Raw genomic sequence first — 22,504 nt, 5'->3', positions numbered from 1 at the left:
GTCCATGAATATAAGTGTTTTAATTGCCCATTATCACCCAAAAACCTATCTATTTATGTCAGACTAAGTACTATTACACATTCCAACATGCTTTTGTGGCAGCAAGAATCACTGAAACAAGTCATCATAATTTACTTAAAAAACATTAACATACCTGATAAACTTGCGTTTACCGCGTAATTAAATGTGTCAATTGCAATGCATCTAAAAGATAGGCCTACATTACATGAAATTTATCTATGTCCCATGAAAACAGCCTGATTCTTTCAAACATGCATACACAAATATTAGAATTTTAACTTCATAGATTATGTAAAAAGTATCTAAAGAATGCAATTGCACACATAACATCCACATGGTCCATGCAGGTTGTGCCCGGGAGGTTGTGTCCGATGGCATGTTTTTATGCCATATGATACACAGTCTTTAGGTATCATCAATTGGCTTTAGGATTGGCTTTGTTAATGTAGTGATGTGGATTGCCTGAATGTTGTGCAGATAGTACTTTTTTAGCAGGATACTGATCTTCCGAAGTCCAAATTGATCAGTCTTCATTTTCATGGATTTACTGATTAGCATCATGCTGTCGACATTAATTGACTTAAAATAAACAAAAAAGTGACACTCTTACTGGAAAGTATATATTGGCCCAACAGTTAACATTATTTGGCTTTTTAAAATAAAATAAATCAATATGGACATGAAATATTATTTTAAAAATAATTTTTCCTACCGATTTGCAAGTTTATAATTGTCACAAAATCACTATTTAATTATTATTTTCTTTATTATCACACAGTTTGTCCATACTATACATTCATTTACCTACTTGTCAATCATAAAATAATAAAGTAGAATCTATATGTTAGCTTTCTTTTGGTACCAAATTTATAGCCATACCGGTACACTAAGATTTGACAAAAATATCAATGTTTCTGCAAAAACAGTACTAAAAATGACAATTTCCCATAAAGTTTGTACAAGCGGCGCCGCCACCGCCGGCACCGCCACCGCCTCCACCAGGGCTGTCAACTTTTTGGAATTGCTTGGCGTGAGACAGAGGCGTACCGGGATTTGCCGACTACAATGTTCATTTTGACCCGTGATTATTTGAGCCACGGCCATCGCGAATCTGAAAAGCGGGAGGGGGGGGGGGGTAGTGACAACAATTTATTTTGACGATGCGTGAGATTTAACTCATTTTAAAGCTTTTTGCGTGAGATTTACTACATAGGCGTGAGATTATACTACCTTGTCGTGAGACCGTGAGAAACTGACCCAATGCGTGAGACTCACGGCCAATGCGTGAGAGTTGACAGCCCTGGCCTCCACTCCTGTACTTCAAGGTTCAAACAGACATATCTTTACTTCTGGATGGACTATGGCAATGCCACTTTGCAGGAATATGACATAACGATACAGCTTTCAAATGAGACCATATGCATTAATTGATCTAGCTTTTGTAATTATGAAAATATATGAGATTAACTGCAGCTTGATACCAAAAAGCGTAACATCTCCACCCTTTTTGGGTGGCGAGTTTAAAACGCGTGACCATAAACATTACGTAGCCAGAGGTTTCCAGTGATATAAAAATCTCAACCTTTTTTGAGAAAAGTGGGGGATGAGGCTGTGGATCACGAAATGCCCCTTTAAATTATAAAGTGAGTGATACACAAATATAAATTGAGAATATACACAAAATATAAAGTGAGTGATCAATTTTTAGTAGTTAACTTTAATATACAAACACGAAAACACATCACATATTAAAACTATTCTTATTTACTTCACAGATCATTAATTTTTATATCATGATTTTAGAAAAGCTTACACTTGCAGAATCACTCAGTGCAATAGAATCAGTGTCGGGGTGAGTGAGTGAGTGTGATCAACTTTACAGTTTACTTCCATGCTTTATTATATATTATATACACACAAAAACACATATCACATAATATATTATAATAGTTATAGCTTACCAAGCAATGAATTCGTTTGTCATACTAATATCTGCTGTCTGTCTAAATCAATGTAAATATTCAGTTGAATAAATATCTAATTCTGTATGGGAAGATAGCCAGCTGGGATGACCAAGAGTATTGACCACGGGCTGTGTTTAGCTTATCAAAACAAACTGTGCCAAACGAAGACAAACGTAAACACGAATACATTTTACAGTAAGTATTTTGTTTTAAATTCAGTATTAAATTAAAGTTGCAAGTTAGCAAAAATTTGTAAACCATAAAATTAGGTAATGCAGTAACCGTTGGCCATGAGGGCATTACTTAGAACAATTGTCAATTGGAAAACAGACTCTTTTAAAATATCAATAATTCGCTACGGTAAGCTTAAAAAATTCTGACTGATCAAATATTCCATAACTTATAACTACCATGACTACAGGGCATGCATGGTCATCCAGTAGCCTAGATTCAGTTCTCACACTACTGATTGTATATGTCCGAGATTGCAAATCTGTCAATGGAATTCACTGACCTGTACCGAGATAGTCCAGTACTACTAGTACTGGTTCTGGTTCTGGTTCTGGTTCTGGTAAGCCGACGTTGTGCTAAAAGCATATATTAAAGTCAACTTGACCGATGAGCTCGCATGGAGATGTGCAGAAAAAATTACTGGCAGTAGGGAGTTGTTGTAGTGTTGAAGCAGAAGCAGAAGAACCACTGCAGGCCTGTAATACCCCTGGTTGGCCCCCATCGCACGCAAGAGGCCAAAAAAGTCCCCCTTTTTGACCCCAAAAAAGATGCAAATAAGATTAATGATAAATAGTGCCTTCGGTGTTCAACTTTGCTTTAAAATGAATATGGTTCTACATGCCATCAAACAACCATGGGACATGGCATAAAAAGATATTTAACACTTCTGGAAATGTTTTAAGTTGATACTATGATAAAGTTAAATCAGCACCCTGTACAAATGGGACCCAAGTTGTCAACATTTTTTGGTAGATCATTTTCAGGGTGGGGGAAATGCTGAGACTCAGTTTCCATTAAAAAAATATTGCAAGGTTTTAGGTTCATTCGCTGAGGGCAGCACATATGATTACATCAAATCAATTAATATTTTTGTCTTAATCAAGCTGCACTGTAAAACACATTTTTATCCAAAAGTTAAAAAAGAAACCAATGAGTTGCTCCCTCACTTGGTGTTTAAAAGTCACTTATTTAAAGGAGATTTTTGTTTGTTTTTTGTTTCCTATTAAACCATCTCCTTTTCTTCCCTGGTGACTTTCTTGCTGAGACCAGTTTTGCTCTGTCTTTTTTATTTATTTTGTAAAGTATACAGAATACCTTGATACACCATGAGTGCTGACAAATCCAAAGCGACAACCCAGTCCCACTTCAAAGTTGGATTTGGGGATTTTGACTTAGTTCGAAGGCAAGAGGACGTCCATGACTACCTGGAAGGAACAACACTTGAGACTCTTGCTGTCACTGCTCAACCAAAGTTGAAAGGTCACCATCTTACCCGACCAGTGGTACCATCCATAAGTGTAGGAACAACTTTTGAGATCAACAAAGTTGACGAATACATGCAATGCTTGTCGGTGAGTTTAGCAGTACATATCAATATTGACCGATCAATTAGCTAATCAGTTCACAATCAAACAATGAATCAGTCACAAACAATTAAGTTGATTGATTGATATTTGACCTGTTGGTAGCAAAACCAATCTGTAATTATCTTAAGGGATCTGGAATGAGCGTTTTGAGTGTTTCGACAGTATTTTTTGTGGGACATGAGAGCACATTAGACAAATCGAATTGCATTCTGAATACGAAGAATGTGTTTCTGATATCAAATTATTTTACATTTTTTTTAAATTCACGATATACAAATTTTATGACAAATTATTAAAATTTGATATTTTTCACATTTTTGATACATGTATATAACAGTCCTCGAAGTAAATTTTATAAATCTAATGATATATTTGTCAAGTGTATGTAGCTGGGAGGAAAAGCCGACGATCAATTGAAAAAGACCTAATTTTTTTTGGTGTTTTGGGAAAAAAATCCATATCTTCAATACGAAAGGTCAAAATTTTCAATTGATCGTCGGCATTTCATCCCATCTACATACACTTTTATAAATCATCAGATTTCTAAAGTTTACTTCGAGTACTGTTAAATATAAAAAAATGTCAATTTTTAATCATAAACTGTGTATTACATTGCGAATTTCATAAAAATCAAAATTATTTGATATCAGAAGGACATTCTTCGTATTCAAAATGCAATTCGATATGTCTGATGTACTCTAATGTCCCACAATAAATACTGTCCAAACGTTCATACCCCATCCATCCCTTAATTGTATCAATAATGAATTGATGATCTACCTCGCAATGGGCTATTCCATTTGAAATCTTCATACCCTGTGGAAGATTTAAGAAATGTCTCCCATGGAGGGGTATGGTTTTCAAATAGAATTGGCGATGGTTAATTATTTTGAAGTCAACTTTCAAATAATACATTAGTCCAGCCCTATCAAGTGTTTATTTTAAAGCAACCTGACTGCTATAAATTCAGGTGAAACTTCTAGCCTCTTTTTTACATACATACATTGTAGGCCTATATGATGCTATTATGTAAAACAAATAAGGCTACACATAGATGTTTTTACAGTTCCTAAAATATTTATTTAAGTTGATTTATTTCAAAAAGCATTAGGATGGAAGTTGAGGATATCATATACAAATAACACAACTTCTAAGTTCCCCCTAATACTTTTGAAAATAAGTCGGACAATATTTTACGAAATGTAAAAAGGTGTGTATAGCCCTGTTTGTTTTACCCCTGTGGACCAATTTATAGCGTCACACATCATTGCGTTCAGTCACAATGGTCAATTATGTAAGAAAAGAGGCCGTTTCAAAAGTTGCACCTGAGCCCATAGCAGTCAGGTTTTTTGTATTTAGGGATTCAATCATGTGTCACCGTTGTTCATCATCGAGTAACAAGCTAAAGATCGCCTAATTCACACGATTATTTCATGCGGAATGACCAGTTTAGTCATTGTCACTAAACACAAGAAGATCGATGCTTTCCTGATGATAGCAGCAAAAGAACTACAGAATAAAAGAGCAGTATTTAACCGCTTCCTCCAAAATAATGAAAACATCATGTAGCGAACATAAGTTCCAAGTATGGCAAATTTCTGACGCGTAGCGCGTATACGCGCTTCCAATAACTTGCGTTCGCGTATACGCTACTGGCAAATTGTGGATTCATCACGAGCCTGTAAAAAGTATAGGAAAAATTGTTGAACAAACACATGAATAGGCCTGGCCTGCTGAATTGTTTGAGAGTTGACTCCTATGGACTCAAATGCAACTTTTAACACAGTTTAAAACGGTCTCTTTTTTACATAATGAACCATTGTGACTGAACGCAATGACGTGTGACACTATAATTTGTTCCATAGGTGTAAAACAAATAAGGCTACACATGTCTTTTTACAAGTTTGCATTTTGTCAAATATTTTTCGATTTATTTAAAAAAGTATTTAGGGGGAACTTACAATTTGTGCTATGGGCTCAGGTGCAACTTTTAAAACGACCTCTTTTCTTACATAATTAACCATTGTGACTGAACGCAATGATGTGTGACGCTATAAATTGGTCCGGATGGGTAAAACAAACAGGGCTATACATATCTTTTTAAAATTTTACATTTTATAAAATATTTTTTGACTTATTATAAAAAGTATTAGGGGGAACTTAGAAGTTGTGTTACCTGTATGTTTATGCATGTGAATCAACAACGCCTTAGGTAGGATTTGAAGGTTTGGGTATGTAAACTAAAAAACCTGGATATGTGTACAAAGTATATAGGCCATAAGGTTTGGGTGTGTAAACTCAAAAACCTGGATATGTGTACAAAGTATAGGCCATGTGGGCAAAAACTGGGTGTGTATTTAAACTAGATGTGTAAAGCACTCCCTATACACGGCTGGCTGTATAAGTCATTGGAATTAATGTAGCACCGGAAAATGCACTTTATATCATGCACTCATACATTTGTATTGTATACAACCTTTATTTATTCTGTATCAAAATTTCTTTTCAGGAAGGATATATTTATGGTAGACTAGGTAATCATTCAACAGAGTCAGCAGCGCATGCTATAAATCTTCTAGAGGGCGGTGCAGGAGCGTTGATGTTCTCTAGCGGTATGGCAGCCATTACTACGACACTACTTGGAATGCTCCAAGCTGGGGACCATGCTGTAAGTTGAGCTAGAATTAACCCACCAGGGGATCTTATGTTGGATTGGGTAGGGATAAAGTTGTCTCAAATCCCTAGGGGTGTACATCTGGGATTCTAAATACAAATACCCCAAAAATATAGAAAACTTACTAATGTTTTATTATTTCTGTTCAATTCGGAAAATTTACTTGAGAAACCGGGTATCAACTAAATTGGCTGTAATTTAAGTTGTTCCTCGTTATGCAAATGAGACTGTTTACGCTCCGTAGCTTTTACACTGAGATTTCGTCACTTGCTCTTTGGTACATGTGTGCTCCTTATTTCACATGCCCAGGTTTCTACACAGGTGAATGATCATGAAAAGAGTCTAGCGCATGACTATGACTATTTGGTGTGGACTAAATATCACATAAGTGTACTCTGGTAATGTAAAGACCAAATGAGGTCCAGGAACTATGCCAATATTGGACATGTGGCATGTGAATTGTAAACAATAAATTTGCTTCTTTCTTTTTGGTGAAGATTTTCCCAGATCCTGTGTATGCTGGTACCTACACCATTGCAAAGAATACATTACCAAAATATGGCATTGAAGTAACTCAGGTAGAGGCTTGTAATGTTGAGGCTTACAGGAAAGCCATTAAGCCTAACACTAAGGTAAGCAGAGTCTGACACTGACAGGGAGCATTGGAGGGGAGGGAAGGAAGGAGACAGGGGGAGGGGACAAAATATAGCATTTAAGTAACTCAGGTAGAGGCATGTAATGTTGAGGCTTATAGGAAAGCCATTAAGCCTAACACTAAGGTAAGCAGAGTCTGACACTGACAGGGAGCATTGGAGGGGAGGGAAGGAAGGAGACAGGGGGAGGGGACAAAATATAGCATTTAAGTAACTCAGGTAGAGGCATGTAATGTTGAGGCTTATAGGAAAGCCATCAAGACAAACACTAAGGTAAGCAGTGCTTGGAAGGGAGCAATGGGGCAGAGGGCAAGGGGGAAGAGGAAAAGGGAGAAGAGGGCAACGGGGAAGAGGGCAAGGGGAAAGAGGGCAAGGATGAAGATGGGAAGGAATTGTGCACATTTACATAGATATGTAGTGTACTGGCATGGGGGTGAGGGTAAGGGGGAAAGAGAAGAGATAGGGAAGGAAGCATGCACATTGACATAGACATGTAGTGTGGAAGGGGCATGGGGAGAGGGTAAAGGGAAATATAGGAAAGAAGGAATCATTCACATTGACATAGACATGTACCAGTCAATAGACTTATCAGGAGAAATATTGCACCCAGAGACTCCTATTTTGCAGAAACCCTTTTTTATTTTTTTCACCAAATTATCTTGTTTCATCATCTGTCACCTCATAATGCCTGGGAGGTAGGCAAGGGGACAATGGAGGGATCTCTTATTGAAGTAGACATCCTCCCTGTAAAAAGACCTTATCATCAGAATAAATCTCACAGCCAATGAATGACTTCTGTTGTAAACCCTTGCAGTGACCCTTCTAATTTGTCCACCGAATAAAGTTGTTACTACTCGGTCTATTCATATAGAAATTAGTTTTTTGATGTATGGCATACAAAAAAGGAGTGTAGTATTCAAAATGGATAAAACTATGATAAGAAAAGACTTGAACCACTTGTGTTTACCATACTTCTTTTTTTAAGGCTAATGTAACACTATTAAATATTAATGGTTTTCCTATATATCTTAGGTTCTATATGGCGAAACCCCAACCAATCCTAGATTACAAGTTCTGGATCTGGATGCCTTTGTCCAAGTTGCCAAGACTATTCCTGGATGTATCACCATGGTAGATTCAACATTTGCTTCACCAACGCTGCAGAGAACACTTCAACATGGAGTGGACATAGTCTTGCATAGTTGGTAGGTACGGCTGGTGTGTAAACCAGCGGTGGTGTAGCTGGGGTGGCGGGGGGGAGGGTGGATTAGGTGGGAATTAAGCCCCCCTTTTTAGGTACAGCTGCTGTTCACTGGTGTATAACCAGCAGTGGTTTAACTGGGGTGGTGGGGAGGATGGCAAACCCCAACACCCCACCCCTCCCCCACCCAACCACATTTGATTTCAGGTATGTGTGAAGCATATAGTACAGGGATGTGCCACTCCATTGGTTAGTTTTGTCACAAATATGGGTCTGATTTTGTGCTGAAAAATCCATAGACATGCGTCTGTGTATTGAGAAAATGCCAAATAATCTGAAAAGTTTGAAAAAGGAATATATGTATGTAGTTAGAGCAAAATCCTTAGAGATGAGTATTACTTATCAATGGAAAATGACCCAACTGTGTTATGATTCAATATCTCAGTCGCACAATCCAATCCAAAACACAGGGTTCAGTTCTGCAAGTCACTCAGTTCAGCTCCAGTTTCTCTAAAACCACTCATTTCAGCATTTGCCAGTTGTAGCTTAGTCTGGGAGTTTAACATGCTCACGCTCCAGCACCTTTAGACCATCAGTTGGCAGTGTGTTGAGACTCCCAAGTCTACATGCACCACATAAATTTTAGCATGCCCCAGACTTGTTAAAAGACCTGCAGTTCAGTTTAGGAGACCTGTAAGGTACATATAGTTCAACATACTACATACTAGTTTCTTAAGACCCCATTGCAGCATTTTCAAGTTTTCAAGACCCACAGTCCAGCCAACCTGGTCATACCGGTTATAGTTGTATTTTTTGTTTGACAACATTATTTATATTCACTGCTTTGCCCTTACTGCCTAGTGTTACAACAGATAGCCCCATGGGTCACTAACAGCAAAATTATTAACCTCAAACAAAAACTATTTTGATTGGTTATGTAATGTAATGTAATGAGCCAATCATTTTGAGTGGTTACTAATGTAATTGACCAATCAGGCGATCTGTTAGAAAGGCAGTAGTGTTCATGGGGTCAACTCCATCCTCAATTTGTTCCAAGCCGGTTCATTCTATGACCTTGATTACAAATTTTTAAACACTTGAGAATGTTCCTGCAATCTTATTAGTTCTTACCCGTGTGATATGCCACGATATAACACGGGTCAACCCATCTGCATCGACGCGATATGCATACTCGCTCTATGAACCAATCAGAGACGCATAGCAACAATTGAACTGTTTGATTTTAAGCCCCAGGTAATTCCTTGTAAAATGTAGGATTTAATTTGATTAATATTTGTAATACTTACGATATTTTTATTTGAATTGAAATGTTTAAGAATGAGAATAAAGGTTTTGTTTTTAGCCGCCGTCGTGCATCTATCGTCTCATATAACACAGGCAACATCATTATTTTTGGCTTAAAACAACTCTTCTTTCACCTCGTTGTTTTACTTTAAAAAATAATGATGTTGCCCTTGTTATATAAGACGACAGATGAACTCCAGTGGCTATAAACAATACCTTTATTCTAAATATTCATGAAAATCTATCACTTTCCTTAACTTTGTAGGAGATTGAAAGTTTGATCTACAAGTTTTCCCCAAAGTGATATAATCGGAGAAAGCTCCCCCCTAAAAAAAAAAAGCTTGCTCATTCTGCCACTAACATGTGTTCATTTTGTCGTACAGTACCAAGTACATTGGTGGACATAGTGATGTTACAGCAGGGGTCATGTGTTCATCCAATCCAGACTTGGCATTCAATATAGGGGAATTCCAAAAACAGATGGGCAGTATATTGGTAAGTTTTTTACAGCGAAAGTTCTTTCAACTTCTTGAGGATGGACCAATTGAGGGGAGCTTGAGCCCAGGCCTGTAACCAGAGGAGGGGGAAGGGGTGGATGACCCCCCCAAATCACCAAATGGCAAAAAAGTCCCCTTTCTTACCTAAAAAGTCCCATTTGCGAATGTAGGGAGCAAAAAAATAGAGGTTTTTTAGCCCTTTTTAGTCAATAAAGGACCAAATTTTGAAAAAAAAAATCTGCTTTCTCAAAATCCCCCTCCAGTCCACTTTTTCAAAATCAGCGCCCCCCCCCCCCAATAAATCCTGGTTACGGGCCTGCTTGAGCCCCCTGAAATCATGAACCATTGGTACATTGCAGGTACCATATTAATCAAATTAGCACAAATCTGCCATGTGCTTCTTCCTTGGTCTTCTTCAGTCCAAATATAACCTAATTGTGGCCCATTTTAAGCATTAATATTGCAAATTTTCACACAAACTTGTCTGAGTAATTCTGTAATTTCGCAGTGATGCCACTGAAATGCTATTAGCGTAACAAGCTTGATGTGACAAGAACACTCACTGGTGAAATCATGTTATTTTGTCTGTACATTCACAACCCCATAGCGAAAACCTGGCTACACCCACAGCCAATTTTATGTGACTCAAAACCTTGATTGAATTATCTATTTGTGATGTTTCATGAAGGTTTTTTGATTTATTTTGAAATAAGGGTGGTGTGAACTATTACATATAAATGGCCAGAACTCAGCAGCACAAAGATGCATGACCATTCGCAGCTGTATGGATTTTTACATCTCTAGACTCAGCGGACTTATGTCCATTAGCTGCTGTATGAATGATTGCAGGGCCCAGAACTCAGTGGCACAAAGACTTATGTCCATTAGCTGCTGGATGAATGATTGCATAGATGGCCCAGAACTCAGTGGCACAAAGACTTATGTCCATTAGCTGCTGTATGAATGATTGCATAGATGGCCCAGAACTTGGTGGCACAAAGACTCTGTCCATTAGCTGCTGTATAAGTGATTGCATAGATTGCCCAGAACTCAGTGGCACAAAGACTTATGTCTATTAGCTGCTGTATGAATGAGTGCATAGATGGCCCAGAACTCAGTGACACAAAGACTTATGTCCATTAGCTGCTGTATGAATGAGTGCATAGATGGCTCAGAACTCAGTGACACAAAGACTTATGTCCATTAGCTGTTGTATGAATGATTGCATAGATGGCCCAGAACTCAGTGACACAAAGACTTATGTCCATTAGCTGCTGTATGAATGAGTACATAGATGGCCCAGAACTCAGTGACACAAAGACTTATGTCCATTAGCTGCTGTATGAATGATTGCATAGATGGCCCAGAACTCAGTGACACAAAGACTTATGTCCATTAGCTGCTGTATGAATGAGTGCATAGATGGCTCAGAACTCAGTGGCACAAAGACTTATGTCCATTAGCTGCTGTATGAATGAGTGCATAGATGGCCCAGAACTCAGTGGCACAAAGACTTATGTCCATTAGCTGCTGTATGAATGAGTGCATAGATGGCCCAGAACTCAGTGACACAAAGACTTATGTCCATTAGCTGCTGTATGAATGAGTGCATAGATGGCCCAGAACTCAGTGGCACAAAGACTTATGTCCGTTAGCTGCTGTATGAATGATTGCATAGATGGCTCAGAACTCGGTGACACAAAGACTGTGTCCATTAGCTGCTGTATATAAGTGATTGCATAGATTGCCCAGAACTCAGTGGCACAAAGACTTATGTCCATTAGCTGCTGTATGAATGAGTGCATAGATGGCCCAGAACTCAGTGGCACAAAGACTTATGTCCATTAGCTGCTGTATGAATGAGTGCATAGATGGCCCAGAACTCAGTGGCACAAAGACTTATGTCCATTAGCTGCTGTATGAATGAGTGCATAGATGGCTCAGAACTCAGTGGCACAAAGACTTATGTCCATTAGCTGCTGTATGAATGATTGCATAGATGGCTCAGAACTCAGTGGCACAAAGACTTATGTCCATTAGCTGCTGTATGAATGATTGCATAGATGGCCCAGAACTTGGTGGCACAAAGACTCTGTCCATTAGCTGCTGTATAAGTGATTGCATAGATTGCCCAGAACTCAGTGGCACAAAGACTTATGTCTATTAGCTGCTGTATGAATGAGTGCATAGATGGCCCAGAACTCAGTGACACAAAGACTTATGTCCATTAGCTGCTGTATGAATGAGTGCATAGATGGCTCAGAACTCAGTGACACAAAGACTTATGTCCATTAGCTGTTGTATGAATGATTGCATAGATGGCCCAGAACTCAGTGACACAAAGACTTATGTCCATTAGCTGCTGTATGAATGAGTACATAGATGGCCCAGAACTCAGTGACACAAAGACTTATGTCCATTAGCTGCTGTATGAATGAGTGCATAGATGGCTCAGAACTCAGTGATACAAAGACTTATGTCCATTAGCTGCTGTATGAATGAGTGCATAGATGGCTCAGAACTCAGTGGCACAAAGACTTATGTCCATTAGCTGCTGTATGAATGAGTGCATAGATGGCCCAGAACTCAGTGGCACAAAGACTTATGTCCATTAGCTACTGTATGAATGATTGCATAGATGGCCCAGAACTTGGTGGCACAAAGACTCTGTCCATTAGCTGCTGCTGTATAAGTGATTGCATAGATTGCCCAGAACTCAGTGGCACAAAGACTTATGTCTATTAGCTGCTGTATGAATGAGTGCATAGATGGCCCAGAACTCAGTGACACAAAGACTTATGTCCATTAGCTGCTGTATGAATGAGTGCATAGATGGCTCAGAACTCAGTGACACAAAGACTTATGTCCATTAGCTGCTGTATGAATGATTGCATAGATGGCCCAGAACTCAGTGACACAAAGACTTATGTCCATTAGCTGCTGTATGAATGAGTACATAGATGGCCCAGAACTCAGTGACACAAAGACTTATGTCCATTAGCTGCTGTATGAATGAGTGCATAGATGGCTCAGAACTCAGTGATACAAAGACTTATGTCCATTAGCTGCTGTATGAATGAGTGCATAGATGGCTCAGAACTCAGTGGCACAAAGACTTATGTCCATTAGCTGCTGTATGAATGAGTGCATAGATGGCCCAGAACTCAGTGACACAAAGACTTATGTCCATTAGCTACTGTATGAATGATTGCATAGATGGCCCAATACTCAGTGACACAAAGACTTATGTCCATTAGCTGCTGTATGAATGAGTGCATAGATGGCTCAGAACTCAGTGGCACAAAGACTTATGTCCATTAGCTGCTGTATGAATGAGTGCATAGATGGCCCAGAACTCAGTGGCACAAAGACTTATGTCCATTAGCTGCTGTATGAATGAGTGCATAGATGGCCCAGAACTCAGTGACACAAAGACTTATGTCCATTAGCTGCTGTATGAATGAGTGCATAGATGGCCCAGAACTCAGTGGCACAAAGACTTATGTCCGTTAGCTGCTGTATGAATGATTGCATAGATGGCTCAGAACTCGGTGACACAAAGACTGTGTCCATTAGCTGCTGTATATAAGTGATTGCATAGATTGCCCAGAACTCAGTGGCACAAAGACTTATGTCCATTAGCTGCTGTATGAATGAGTGCGTAGATGGCCCAGAACTCAGTGGCACAAAGACTTATGTCCATTAGCTGCTGTATGAATGAGTGCATAGATGGCCCAGAACTCAGTGACACAAAGACTTATGTCCATTAGCTGCTGTATGAATGAGTGCATAGATGGCCCAGAACTCAGTGGCACAAAGACTTATGTCCATTAGCTGCTGTATGAATGAGTGCATAGATGGCTCAGAACTCAGTGGCACAAAGACTTATGTCCATTAGCTGCTGTATGAATGATTGCATAGATGGCTCAGAACTCAGTGGCACAAAGACTTATGTCCATTAGCTGCTGTATGAATGATTGCATAGATGGCCCAGAACTCAGCGGCCCAAAGACTTATGTCAATTAGTTGCCTTATGAATTATTGCATCTAGATGACCCACCACTAATCATCTTCATTTTTTTTTTTTTTTTCAGTCACCCTTTGATGCCTTCTTAGTCCTACGAGGGATTCGTACCATGCCATTGCGGATGGAGAAACATTCCAAGAATGCTATGAAAATTGCACAGTTCCTGGAACAACATCCTAAGGTATGTTATTCTTAAGGGATCCAAAATGAGCGTTTATTGCGTTTCGACAGTATTTTTTGTGGGACATGAGAGCACCTCAGACCTATCGAATTGTATTCTGAATACGAAGCATGTCTTTCTGATATCAAATAATATTCGTTTTTTAAAAATCACAATATAATACAAATTTTATGACAAATTATAAAAATTTGATATTTGTCAAATTTTTGATATATAACAGTCCTCGAAGTAAATTATATCAATCTAATGATATATTCTTAAAGTTTATGTAGCAGGGAGGAAAAGCCGACGGTCAATTGAAAATTTTGACCTTTCATATTGAAGATATGGATTTTTTTCCCCAAAAGACCTAATTTTTTTTGGTGTTTTGGGAAAAAATCCATATCTTCAATCTGAAAAGGTCAAAATTTTCAATTGATCAGGCTTTTCATCCCACCTACATACACTTTAAGTATAAATCATCAGATTTATAAAATTTACTTCAAGTACTGTTAAATATCAAAAATATCAATTTTAATGATTTGCCATAAAATGTGTATTAAATTGCGTAATTTCAAAAATCAAAATTATTTGATATCAGAATGACATTCTTCGTATTCAGAATGCAATTCGATATGTCTGATGTGCTCCAATGTCCCAAAATAAATACTGTCCAAACGTTCATACCCCAGCCCTTAAGTTCTTACTAGTTTTAGTTTTACAAAAAAATGCACAGGGCTACATATTACTCTTCTGAGGAATGTTAGGAGAGCTGTTAGGGGAGTGATTGTTCATAATCTTGAACTCAACTTCCTCCTTCCTTTCTTTGCAGTGTCAGCATCTGGGTCAGATGAATTATAACAGTATTTATATTAAAGAAAGAGTAATATCTCTTAGTTGTAGCTTGATATCATTATTTTTTATTCAAAAATATTTTTTATTTCAACAGGTAGCTTCTTAGAATGGTTTACGCAACAGAACAAAACTTTTAAAATCTTATAATAATCCTCAATCCAAACCATAGGTGATGTCCATTCTTCAACACTCTAAAGGCAGATTTGTTCTCTCATTTTACTGAGTATCTTTGTACAGAGATCTAAAAAATGTATTTGTCCAAGTCCTGAAAATTGCTGAAATGTTGTCAAAATTTTTTAGTTATACTGTTGTGACCCACCCCAAATTCAATTATTCAATAATTAACACATAAAGCCAGTCAAGGATAGTGTCCCCACCTGTCACTCCCCTAATCTAATAGTGTGATGCAACAAACCCCTCAAGCAGCCTTGCTCAGACCACTCCCAGGGCTCTCAAATTCCCCTCTAATCCCCTTCTCCTTGATCATTTGGTCACTAATTTGCATAATGCCATATAAGGGCTTAGATCATTGCACAAGTTTTTCCATGTGGTCAGTCTTGATCCTGGTATGAAACATGTAACACACAGTCTTGATGTCTTCTTGTACAACACCTATATACGCTTAAATAAATGAATGAACTGACAAGATCATCTATCTAGTGTATTCTTGAGTCTACAAATAAATAGTGTTCAGAAGAGCACAACAATACTAAAAAAAATATATATCATGATATTTTTTATTTATGGCCCCAGATCCATGTTTCCAAATAAATCCGGTAAAAAATCATCTTTCTTTTGTCATTTATATTCACTTCCTCACAGGTCAGCCATGTGTACTACCCCGGGTTGCCATCCCATCCTCAGCATGAGGTTGCCAAGAAACAGATGAAAGATTATGGAGGTATGGTGGTCTTTGAGATGGCAGGTGGAATAGAGGCTTCTAAACGATTTGTTGAGGTGAGTAACGGTGGCAATACAGGGTGAAGTCAGGGTGTTAGATAGCCACCCATCATTTTGGACAGGCAGTTTGCACCTGGGAATAATACTTGAATAAGTTCTGAGAACTCAAAACAAGACCAGACAAATAAATCAAAGTTATAGCAATAAGTATTTGAACTGACTGAACCCCCAGAAGTGGCAGAGGTCTGGTTTACATGTATGTTTTCAGGATCAAATTTTGGACAAACAGTTTGGGTTTAAATGGTAGCCACCTGTAAAATCCTGGATGATGTAAATTGACAGTCATCCATCTGACTTGCTCCCATAATGGTAAAAGGTTTGTGCCTATGTTTAGAGACTGGAATGCCCATCTCTCTTAAAAAGTGACTTGGGCCAGACCAGGGGTTGCGCTAGGATAAAGAAGATAAAGAAGATTGATTGAAGTTGCGTTTTCCGTGATTTTGCACATGTTTATTTCTTTTCATTTTCACACAAAGGGGTTTTCTGGTGTGTAACATTTTGGGGAATTCCCATTCTGAGTGTCATGTTATCCATGCCAAATACTAGTTTACACACACGGTTGCAAAACAGCGTAGTCTAGTGAGATCAATCTCACTAAGCCGCACATGGAGGGTGGTCTAGAAAGATTGATCTCACCAAACTAAACAAACAATGCAACTTTACAACAAGAATTGTGTTCAGGAGATGTCCAATTCATTCAAGTGAAATTATGATGAATTCTGCATCGTGTGTGCATGCAGGTAATATCATGAATATGGATACTATTTTACAGTTGCAGAACTCATCACCATTGTCAATTACTAAAACATAAATCTTTAAGAAACCCCCTTATTCTTAGATAATCGGGGGTTAAGAGGTTTCCCTAACTGCTCACTTTCAGACCCTAGTGCGACCCCTGGGCATTAGCGCCAATCTGTGTTGAAATGTGGGAGGGACATTCAGCCTGAATTGTGAAAAGTGACTGAAAAGAACAAAAAATGGGTCACTTTGCCAATAGGTGGAGGGGACACATCCCCCTGCCCCCTCAGGATTGACACCCATGCCCCTGGGCCAGACTCTTCTGTGCACAATGTTGCTGAGAGGTCTGCTAGACCTTGCGCACAAATCTGTTTATAACCAGAACCTATTTAAACCTGAATAAAGTGCAGCAAACTAGTTGAAGTGCCAAAGACACAATACATTGAGTACAATGATGACCAGTGCCCCCACCCCCCTCCCCCTGGAACTTAAATGATTGTACACATTAATCTGTATCGCATTCTTGATTCATTTCTGGTTTCTATATTCTTCCAGTCTCTGAAGCTGATTCTACTTGCAGTCTCATTAGGCTGCACAGAGAGTTTGATAGAACATGCTGCGACTATGACCCATGGACCATATCTAATGAGTGACCAGGAGAGAAGGGATGGCGGTATATCAGATGGATTAATAAGATTTAGGTAGGTTTTTTGCTCAGTGGGGGAACATATCGGGCCTGTATACCCTTTGAAGTTTGATTGCACAGAGTTGGACTATGACCCATGGACCATATCTAATGAGTGACCAGGAGAGAAGGGATGGCGGTATCTCAGATGGATTAATAAGATTTAGGTAGGTTTTTTGCTCAGTGGGGGAACATATCGGGCCTGTATACCCTTTGAAGTTTGATTGCACAGAGTTGGACTATGACCCATGGACCATATCTAATGAGTGACCAGGAGAGAAGGGATGGCGGTATCTCAGATGGATTAATAAGATTTAGGTAGGTTTTTTGCTCAGTGGGGGAACATATCGGGCCTGTATACCCTTTGAAGTTTGATTGCACAGAGTTGGACTATGACCCATGGACCATATCTAATGAGTGACCAGGAGAGAAGGGATGGTGGTATATCAGATGGATTAATAAGATTTAGGTAGGTTTCTTACTCAGTAGGGGAACATATCGGGCCTGTATACCCTTTGAAGTTTGATTGCACAGAGTTGGACTTTGACCCATGGACCATATCTAATGAGTGACCAGGAGAGGAGGGATGGTGGTATCTCAGATGGATTGATAAGATTTAGGTAGGTTTTTTGCTCAGTGGGGGAACATAGGGCTGGTATACCCTTTGCCCAGAGTTGAATACAGTACACTGCGCCTATGCCCCATGGACCATATCTAATGAGTGACCAGGAGAGAAGGGATGGCGGTATCTCAGATGGATTGATAAGATTTAGGTAGGTTTCATGCTCAGTGGAGGAACATATCGGGCCTGTATAACCTTTGAAGTTGGATTGCACAGAGTTGAACTATGACCCATGGGCCATATCTAATGAGTGACCAGGAGAGGAGGGATGGCGGTATATCAGATGGATTGATAAGATTTAGGTAGTTTTTTTACTCAGTGGGGGAACATAGGGCCTGTATACCCTTTGCCCAGAGTTGAATACAGTACACTGCGACTATGATTCATGAGTGATCAGGAGCGAAGAGACAACAGTATGATAAGATTGAGGTAGGCAGTGGCGGCACCAATTACAAGGGGGGCATGGGGGAAATGCCCTCCAGCCAGAACTCTTTCCCCTGTTTCCCCCAGTAAAACCCAAAATTACAAAAATTCCAATTTTGTGGCAATTTCCCCCCTGAAATTCACTATGCCCTTCCCCCAAAAAAAAGAATTCCTGGCACCGCCACTGGAGGTAGGTTTCTTGTTCAGTGAGGGAACAGATGCCTCTACCTTTTAAAGTTGGGTTGCATAGAGTTGAATAAAGCATGCTGTGACTATGACCAATCGGGGTATTGGGAAGAGGGCACTCATGTTTCACAGTCTACACATGCATGACCAAAAAACATGAATTAAGGATCCTTTTCAGAGAATGAATGCGAATCGCAAATCCCATTTTGGGGGTCAAAAATGCCTTTTTTTTTCAAGAAAAAGGGATGTTTTTAAACTTCTAGTTGATACGTTTAAGGTTCATTTTAATGATCCCACTATTTCACAAAGTGTGTTTTCATACTGTGTTTTCTCAGCTCAGCATCACCCAAACATACATGTAAATATTAGAAAATTATAAACAAAAATTTAAGGGTTTATTTTATCAAAAGGGTGGTACCTTTCAGATAAAAATCCTGCTTAGAGTATCTTTCAGGTACAATATCCTGTTTAGTGGGTAAAATATATTTGTTGCAAAACTGTGCTAAAGGGGTTTAGGGTTGTTTTTTTGCTCCAAGGAGCAAAATCTGTTCGGGTATGTTTTGAAAATCTCTGGTCACGCATGTGTACACTGTGAAACATAAGTTTCTAGGGGCTCTTCTTGAGAAGACCAGCAGAGTTTTCTGCAGCTCTTAACATCATTTCAAAAGACAGTGTATGATACTAGTATACTTCAGATTTTATTCACATCTAATTCTAGTTGAATCTTGTTTTACATTTCAGTGTTGGAATAGAAGATGCTGATGATCTCATCAAGGACCTAACTCAAGCTTTAGAGAAGGCTTAGCTCAATAAAAGTCTCAACACAAAATTTCACCTTAATTTTGGGCTAACCCTAATTCCCCAAGCATTTTTTGGCGACTGGAAGGGAAATAAGAAAGGAACAAAGAGAGAAAAGAAACAAAGAAGTTTGTTGATCCTGTCTGGGTTCGCCACAAGACCCCTTGCATGCCAAGCACTAGGTCGCCGACTGGTAGCCACAGGTCTTTTGCTGGCCCGGCCAACGAAAGTGTGCCTAGGGTGATTGTATTGTCACATCAGTGCATATGTCATATAGTATTTTGTAGACCTGAGCGTGTTAGGGTTAAAATAGTACATTTGGAAATTCTATTTTCATTAACTTTGGTAAAAACTCTGAATTGACTCTCAAACAACTATCTGCAATGTCCCAATGCATTCATATGATTATGTAGAGTTGCGATACAAATCATGATCAATATGCAAACGCTGTTTTTGTATTTTGTATGTACTTATATACTTTGTATCAGATACAATTGTAATTGCTAATTCCAGAAAAATACACCACTATTTTTGGGGGATTAAAACATTTTTTATCAAGTTCTGCCAAAGAGAAAATTCACAATGTTACTAATTTATTGAAAAAAAGAGCCAAAAACATGCATTTTTAACATGTTTTCGGCTCTAACTTTCACGTTTTGTATTACTCTAAATTAAATGATGAGTTATAAGAATGAAACATGTCTACTCCAAATATTACAATGCATGAATTGAAATTAAACCAAATTTGGCTAAATAGTGGAATTTAACTTTCACTGTCATTTAGTATTAAACATGCTAAATGAATAATTAAAGGTTGAGCTGTGTTTCACTGGGCAGAAGTTGATAACATTTTTTTAATCTCAAAAAATTAGTGTTGTATTTTTGTTGGAATGGGGAGTAGGTAGGCAAAATAAACAAAGATTCAAAATTATGCTGAAAATTAAAACAAAACAAACAATATTATTTTAAAAATAAAACAAAAATAGATAAGCACACAAAAGCTTAATACACCCCCATACTTTTTCTGAAACCTTAAATAATTCATCCTTTCTGTAAAAAAGACGGATCAACTTTGGCATTTCCATAGCAACTGCCTGATGACCAGTTGTTGTTTTTAAGATGAATAAATAGACTGAATATGCTCCCTAATTAGGCTATTTGTTAACGAGATGACCTTTGAAGCCATTTATTTACCATTGACATCATCTGTTTTGTTGTCTTTAATTTATGTATATGTAGTAGTGGTAATTTCCAGTAATTTTTTAACCTGCAACTTTTTTAAATATACTGCTTGTTTTTGATTTTGCCAATCAATTTTTCTACCAAAGTTATGAATTTGAGTCATCCATTGTTGATTTCCCACTGCTTATAAAAAGAGCATAAAAGTGAAAATTAAGAAAAAGTGTAAAAATGTCATCTTATACAGTATTTGAAATTGAAAAGGGGATGATGTATAATTATGCATCTGTCAGTTGCAGTCCCTGCCCCCGGGACCCGGGGCAAGCTGGGACTTGGGCAGAGACATAATTTTGGAAACTGTTACTGCAGGAGCCGCGTGGCACACTGGTTAATACTTTCTTGTACGTCACAGGGAAAATCCCTGCCCCATAACCTTGGGGCAGCCGCCGGAAAGATCACAAAACATGCATGAATTCTGAGACTCAAATCATAATATCAAAGAACATGGATTCCCCTTTGTAAATGGATAGAACAGATGCATTAGCCTACATCCCTGTATAAGTCCCGGCTAAGTCCCCACTATTGCCCAGGTCCTGGGGGCAGGGATTGCAATTGACAGGTGTATTAAGGTTTTGGTTGTTTTTGTTTTCAATTTATAATGGTAGGGAGATATAAGAAAGCATAGTGACTTGTTATTTATATTATGTTATGAATATATCTGAAATCTGTCTTTGTAATTTGAATCTTTGTTAGAAATATGATATACATGTACAAGAATATTAACATAAATAGTCACTCGATAGTCGTTTCACAGTGCTCAATACCAATTTTTAACAAGGTAGAGCTAATTTAACAAGAATATTACATATATTATGACATATTGTAGCATGTGGGGGCTATATGACTATTGGGCTATTCCAGGTGTAATCATTATATCCCTTATTGATCCACCAGTCCTAATTCAACTGCTACGCCATTTTGTTCAGCCATGCTTAATAGTTTCGAGATCAGGGCCGAAGGACTCGGGCTGGAGCTTACAGTCTTTCAGAGAGGCTGAGAAATCCATACACTCCCTATGGAAGACATGGTGAGTGACCTTAATCTCCCACATGGGGCGTAGATTTAAAATGGAGTCAACCATTCAGGTAACCCCATTTGAAATTTGCACTCCCTGTGTGGAAGATTAAGGGGTATACACCAATAGAGGGTGCATGGATGCCCAAAACTTTGATGTTCAGGCAAGTCCAATATAATATTGTACATTATGGCTTAAAGATGCTCTGTTGGAAACTGTTTATCAACACAAAGAGCTATGTAGTTAATTCAAAATTAGTGAGCTTTAACAGTCCTAGCAGGATGTCTTTATCAAAGGCAAAGTGGCACGACAACACACAAACAAATATTTATATTTTATACTTGCTGCATTTTCTGAAATTGATACTGTATTCTTCTGAAATTTATATTGTATTCTGAAATTTATTTTATAGTCAATGCACTGTATGCATGAATAAAGATCTTTTTAAACAGAATTATAGTGTCAGAATTTCTAATTCCTGGGGTCCATTTCACTCAATTATATGAAGCTTCGAAAGTCTTTGAAACCGTTCGTAACTTACGACGAAGTTCCATTTCACTAAACTTACTTACGAACGGTACCCTTCGTAATAGGGATTTACTACAAGGACCCTTCATGAAGTTACGTCTAGTATTGAGTATTGGTAACTTTACGAACGGTTACTTGAGTTATGAAGGGTTAATAGTTCAGTGAAATGGACCCCTTGTTGTGATTTTGTTAAAAAGGACATTCAGATATCCATCAGTCCTATAGACCACTTGACATGTGACGTCATTGCCCGGCAGTATGATTCCGATTTAAGGCAATTTTCATTGTTCTTTGCCCAGTGTACGTGCGCATCATATTTTATTCATGGCACATGCATTTTAAATCCATTGAACAG

General features: G+C 38.4%; 2 protein-coding genes across 2 annotated transcripts in view; one reads left to right on the top strand and one right to left on the bottom strand.

Annotated features, from left to right (window-relative positions):
• The window catches only part of LOC140146681 (L-methionine gamma-lyase-like), a 61,452-nt gene extending 59,396 nt beyond the window's left edge, over positions 1-2,056 (bottom strand). The window contains exon 1 of the mRNA XM_072168551.1: positions 1,983-2,056. The gene's annotated coding sequence lies outside the window, so the exon portion shown is untranslated. The remainder of the gene's footprint in view (positions 1-1,982) is intronic.
• Positions 2,057-2,117: 61 nt separating this feature from the next.
• On the top strand, positions 2,118-22,075 carry LOC140146680 (L-methionine gamma-lyase-like). The gene is made up of 10 exons (XM_072168550.1): positions 2,118-2,180; positions 3,300-3,568; positions 6,093-6,251; positions 6,755-6,889; positions 7,943-8,115; positions 9,800-9,911; positions 14,008-14,121; positions 15,778-15,912; positions 17,209-17,354; positions 19,311-22,075. The coding sequence occupies exons 2-10, from the start codon at positions 3,323-3,325 to the stop codon at positions 19,372-19,374; spliced, it is 1,284 nt and encodes a 427-aa protein (XP_072024651.1). The 5' UTR covers positions 2,118-2,180; positions 3,300-3,322; the 3' UTR covers positions 19,375-22,075.
• Positions 22,076-22,504: the final 429 nt, after the last annotated feature.

The sequence above is a fragment of the Amphiura filiformis genome, chromosome 2, assembly GCF_039555335.1.
Source record: "Amphiura filiformis chromosome 2, Afil_fr2py, whole genome shotgun sequence".
Lineage (NCBI taxonomy): Eukaryota > Metazoa > Echinodermata > Ophiuroidea > Amphilepidida > Amphiuridae > Amphiura > Amphiura filiformis.
Note: the sequence above shows the minus strand (reverse complement) of the source record. Positions and strands in the feature narration are given on the sequence as shown.

Bases quoted from the DNA above. Each gene is read 5' to 3' on its own strand.
- LOC140146680 (XM_072168550.1), top strand. From the start codon at position 3,323: ATGAGTGCTGACAAATCCAAAGCGACAACCCAGTCCCACTTCAAAGTT. The intron at 6,890-7,942 runs GTAAGCAGAGTC...TATATATCTTAG, and splicing joins CCATTAAGCCTAACACTAAG to GTTCTATATGGCGAAACCCC. The intron at 8,116-9,799 runs GTAGGTACGGCT...TTTGTCGTACAG, and splicing joins GACATAGTCTTGCATAGTTG to TACCAAGTACATTGGTGGAC.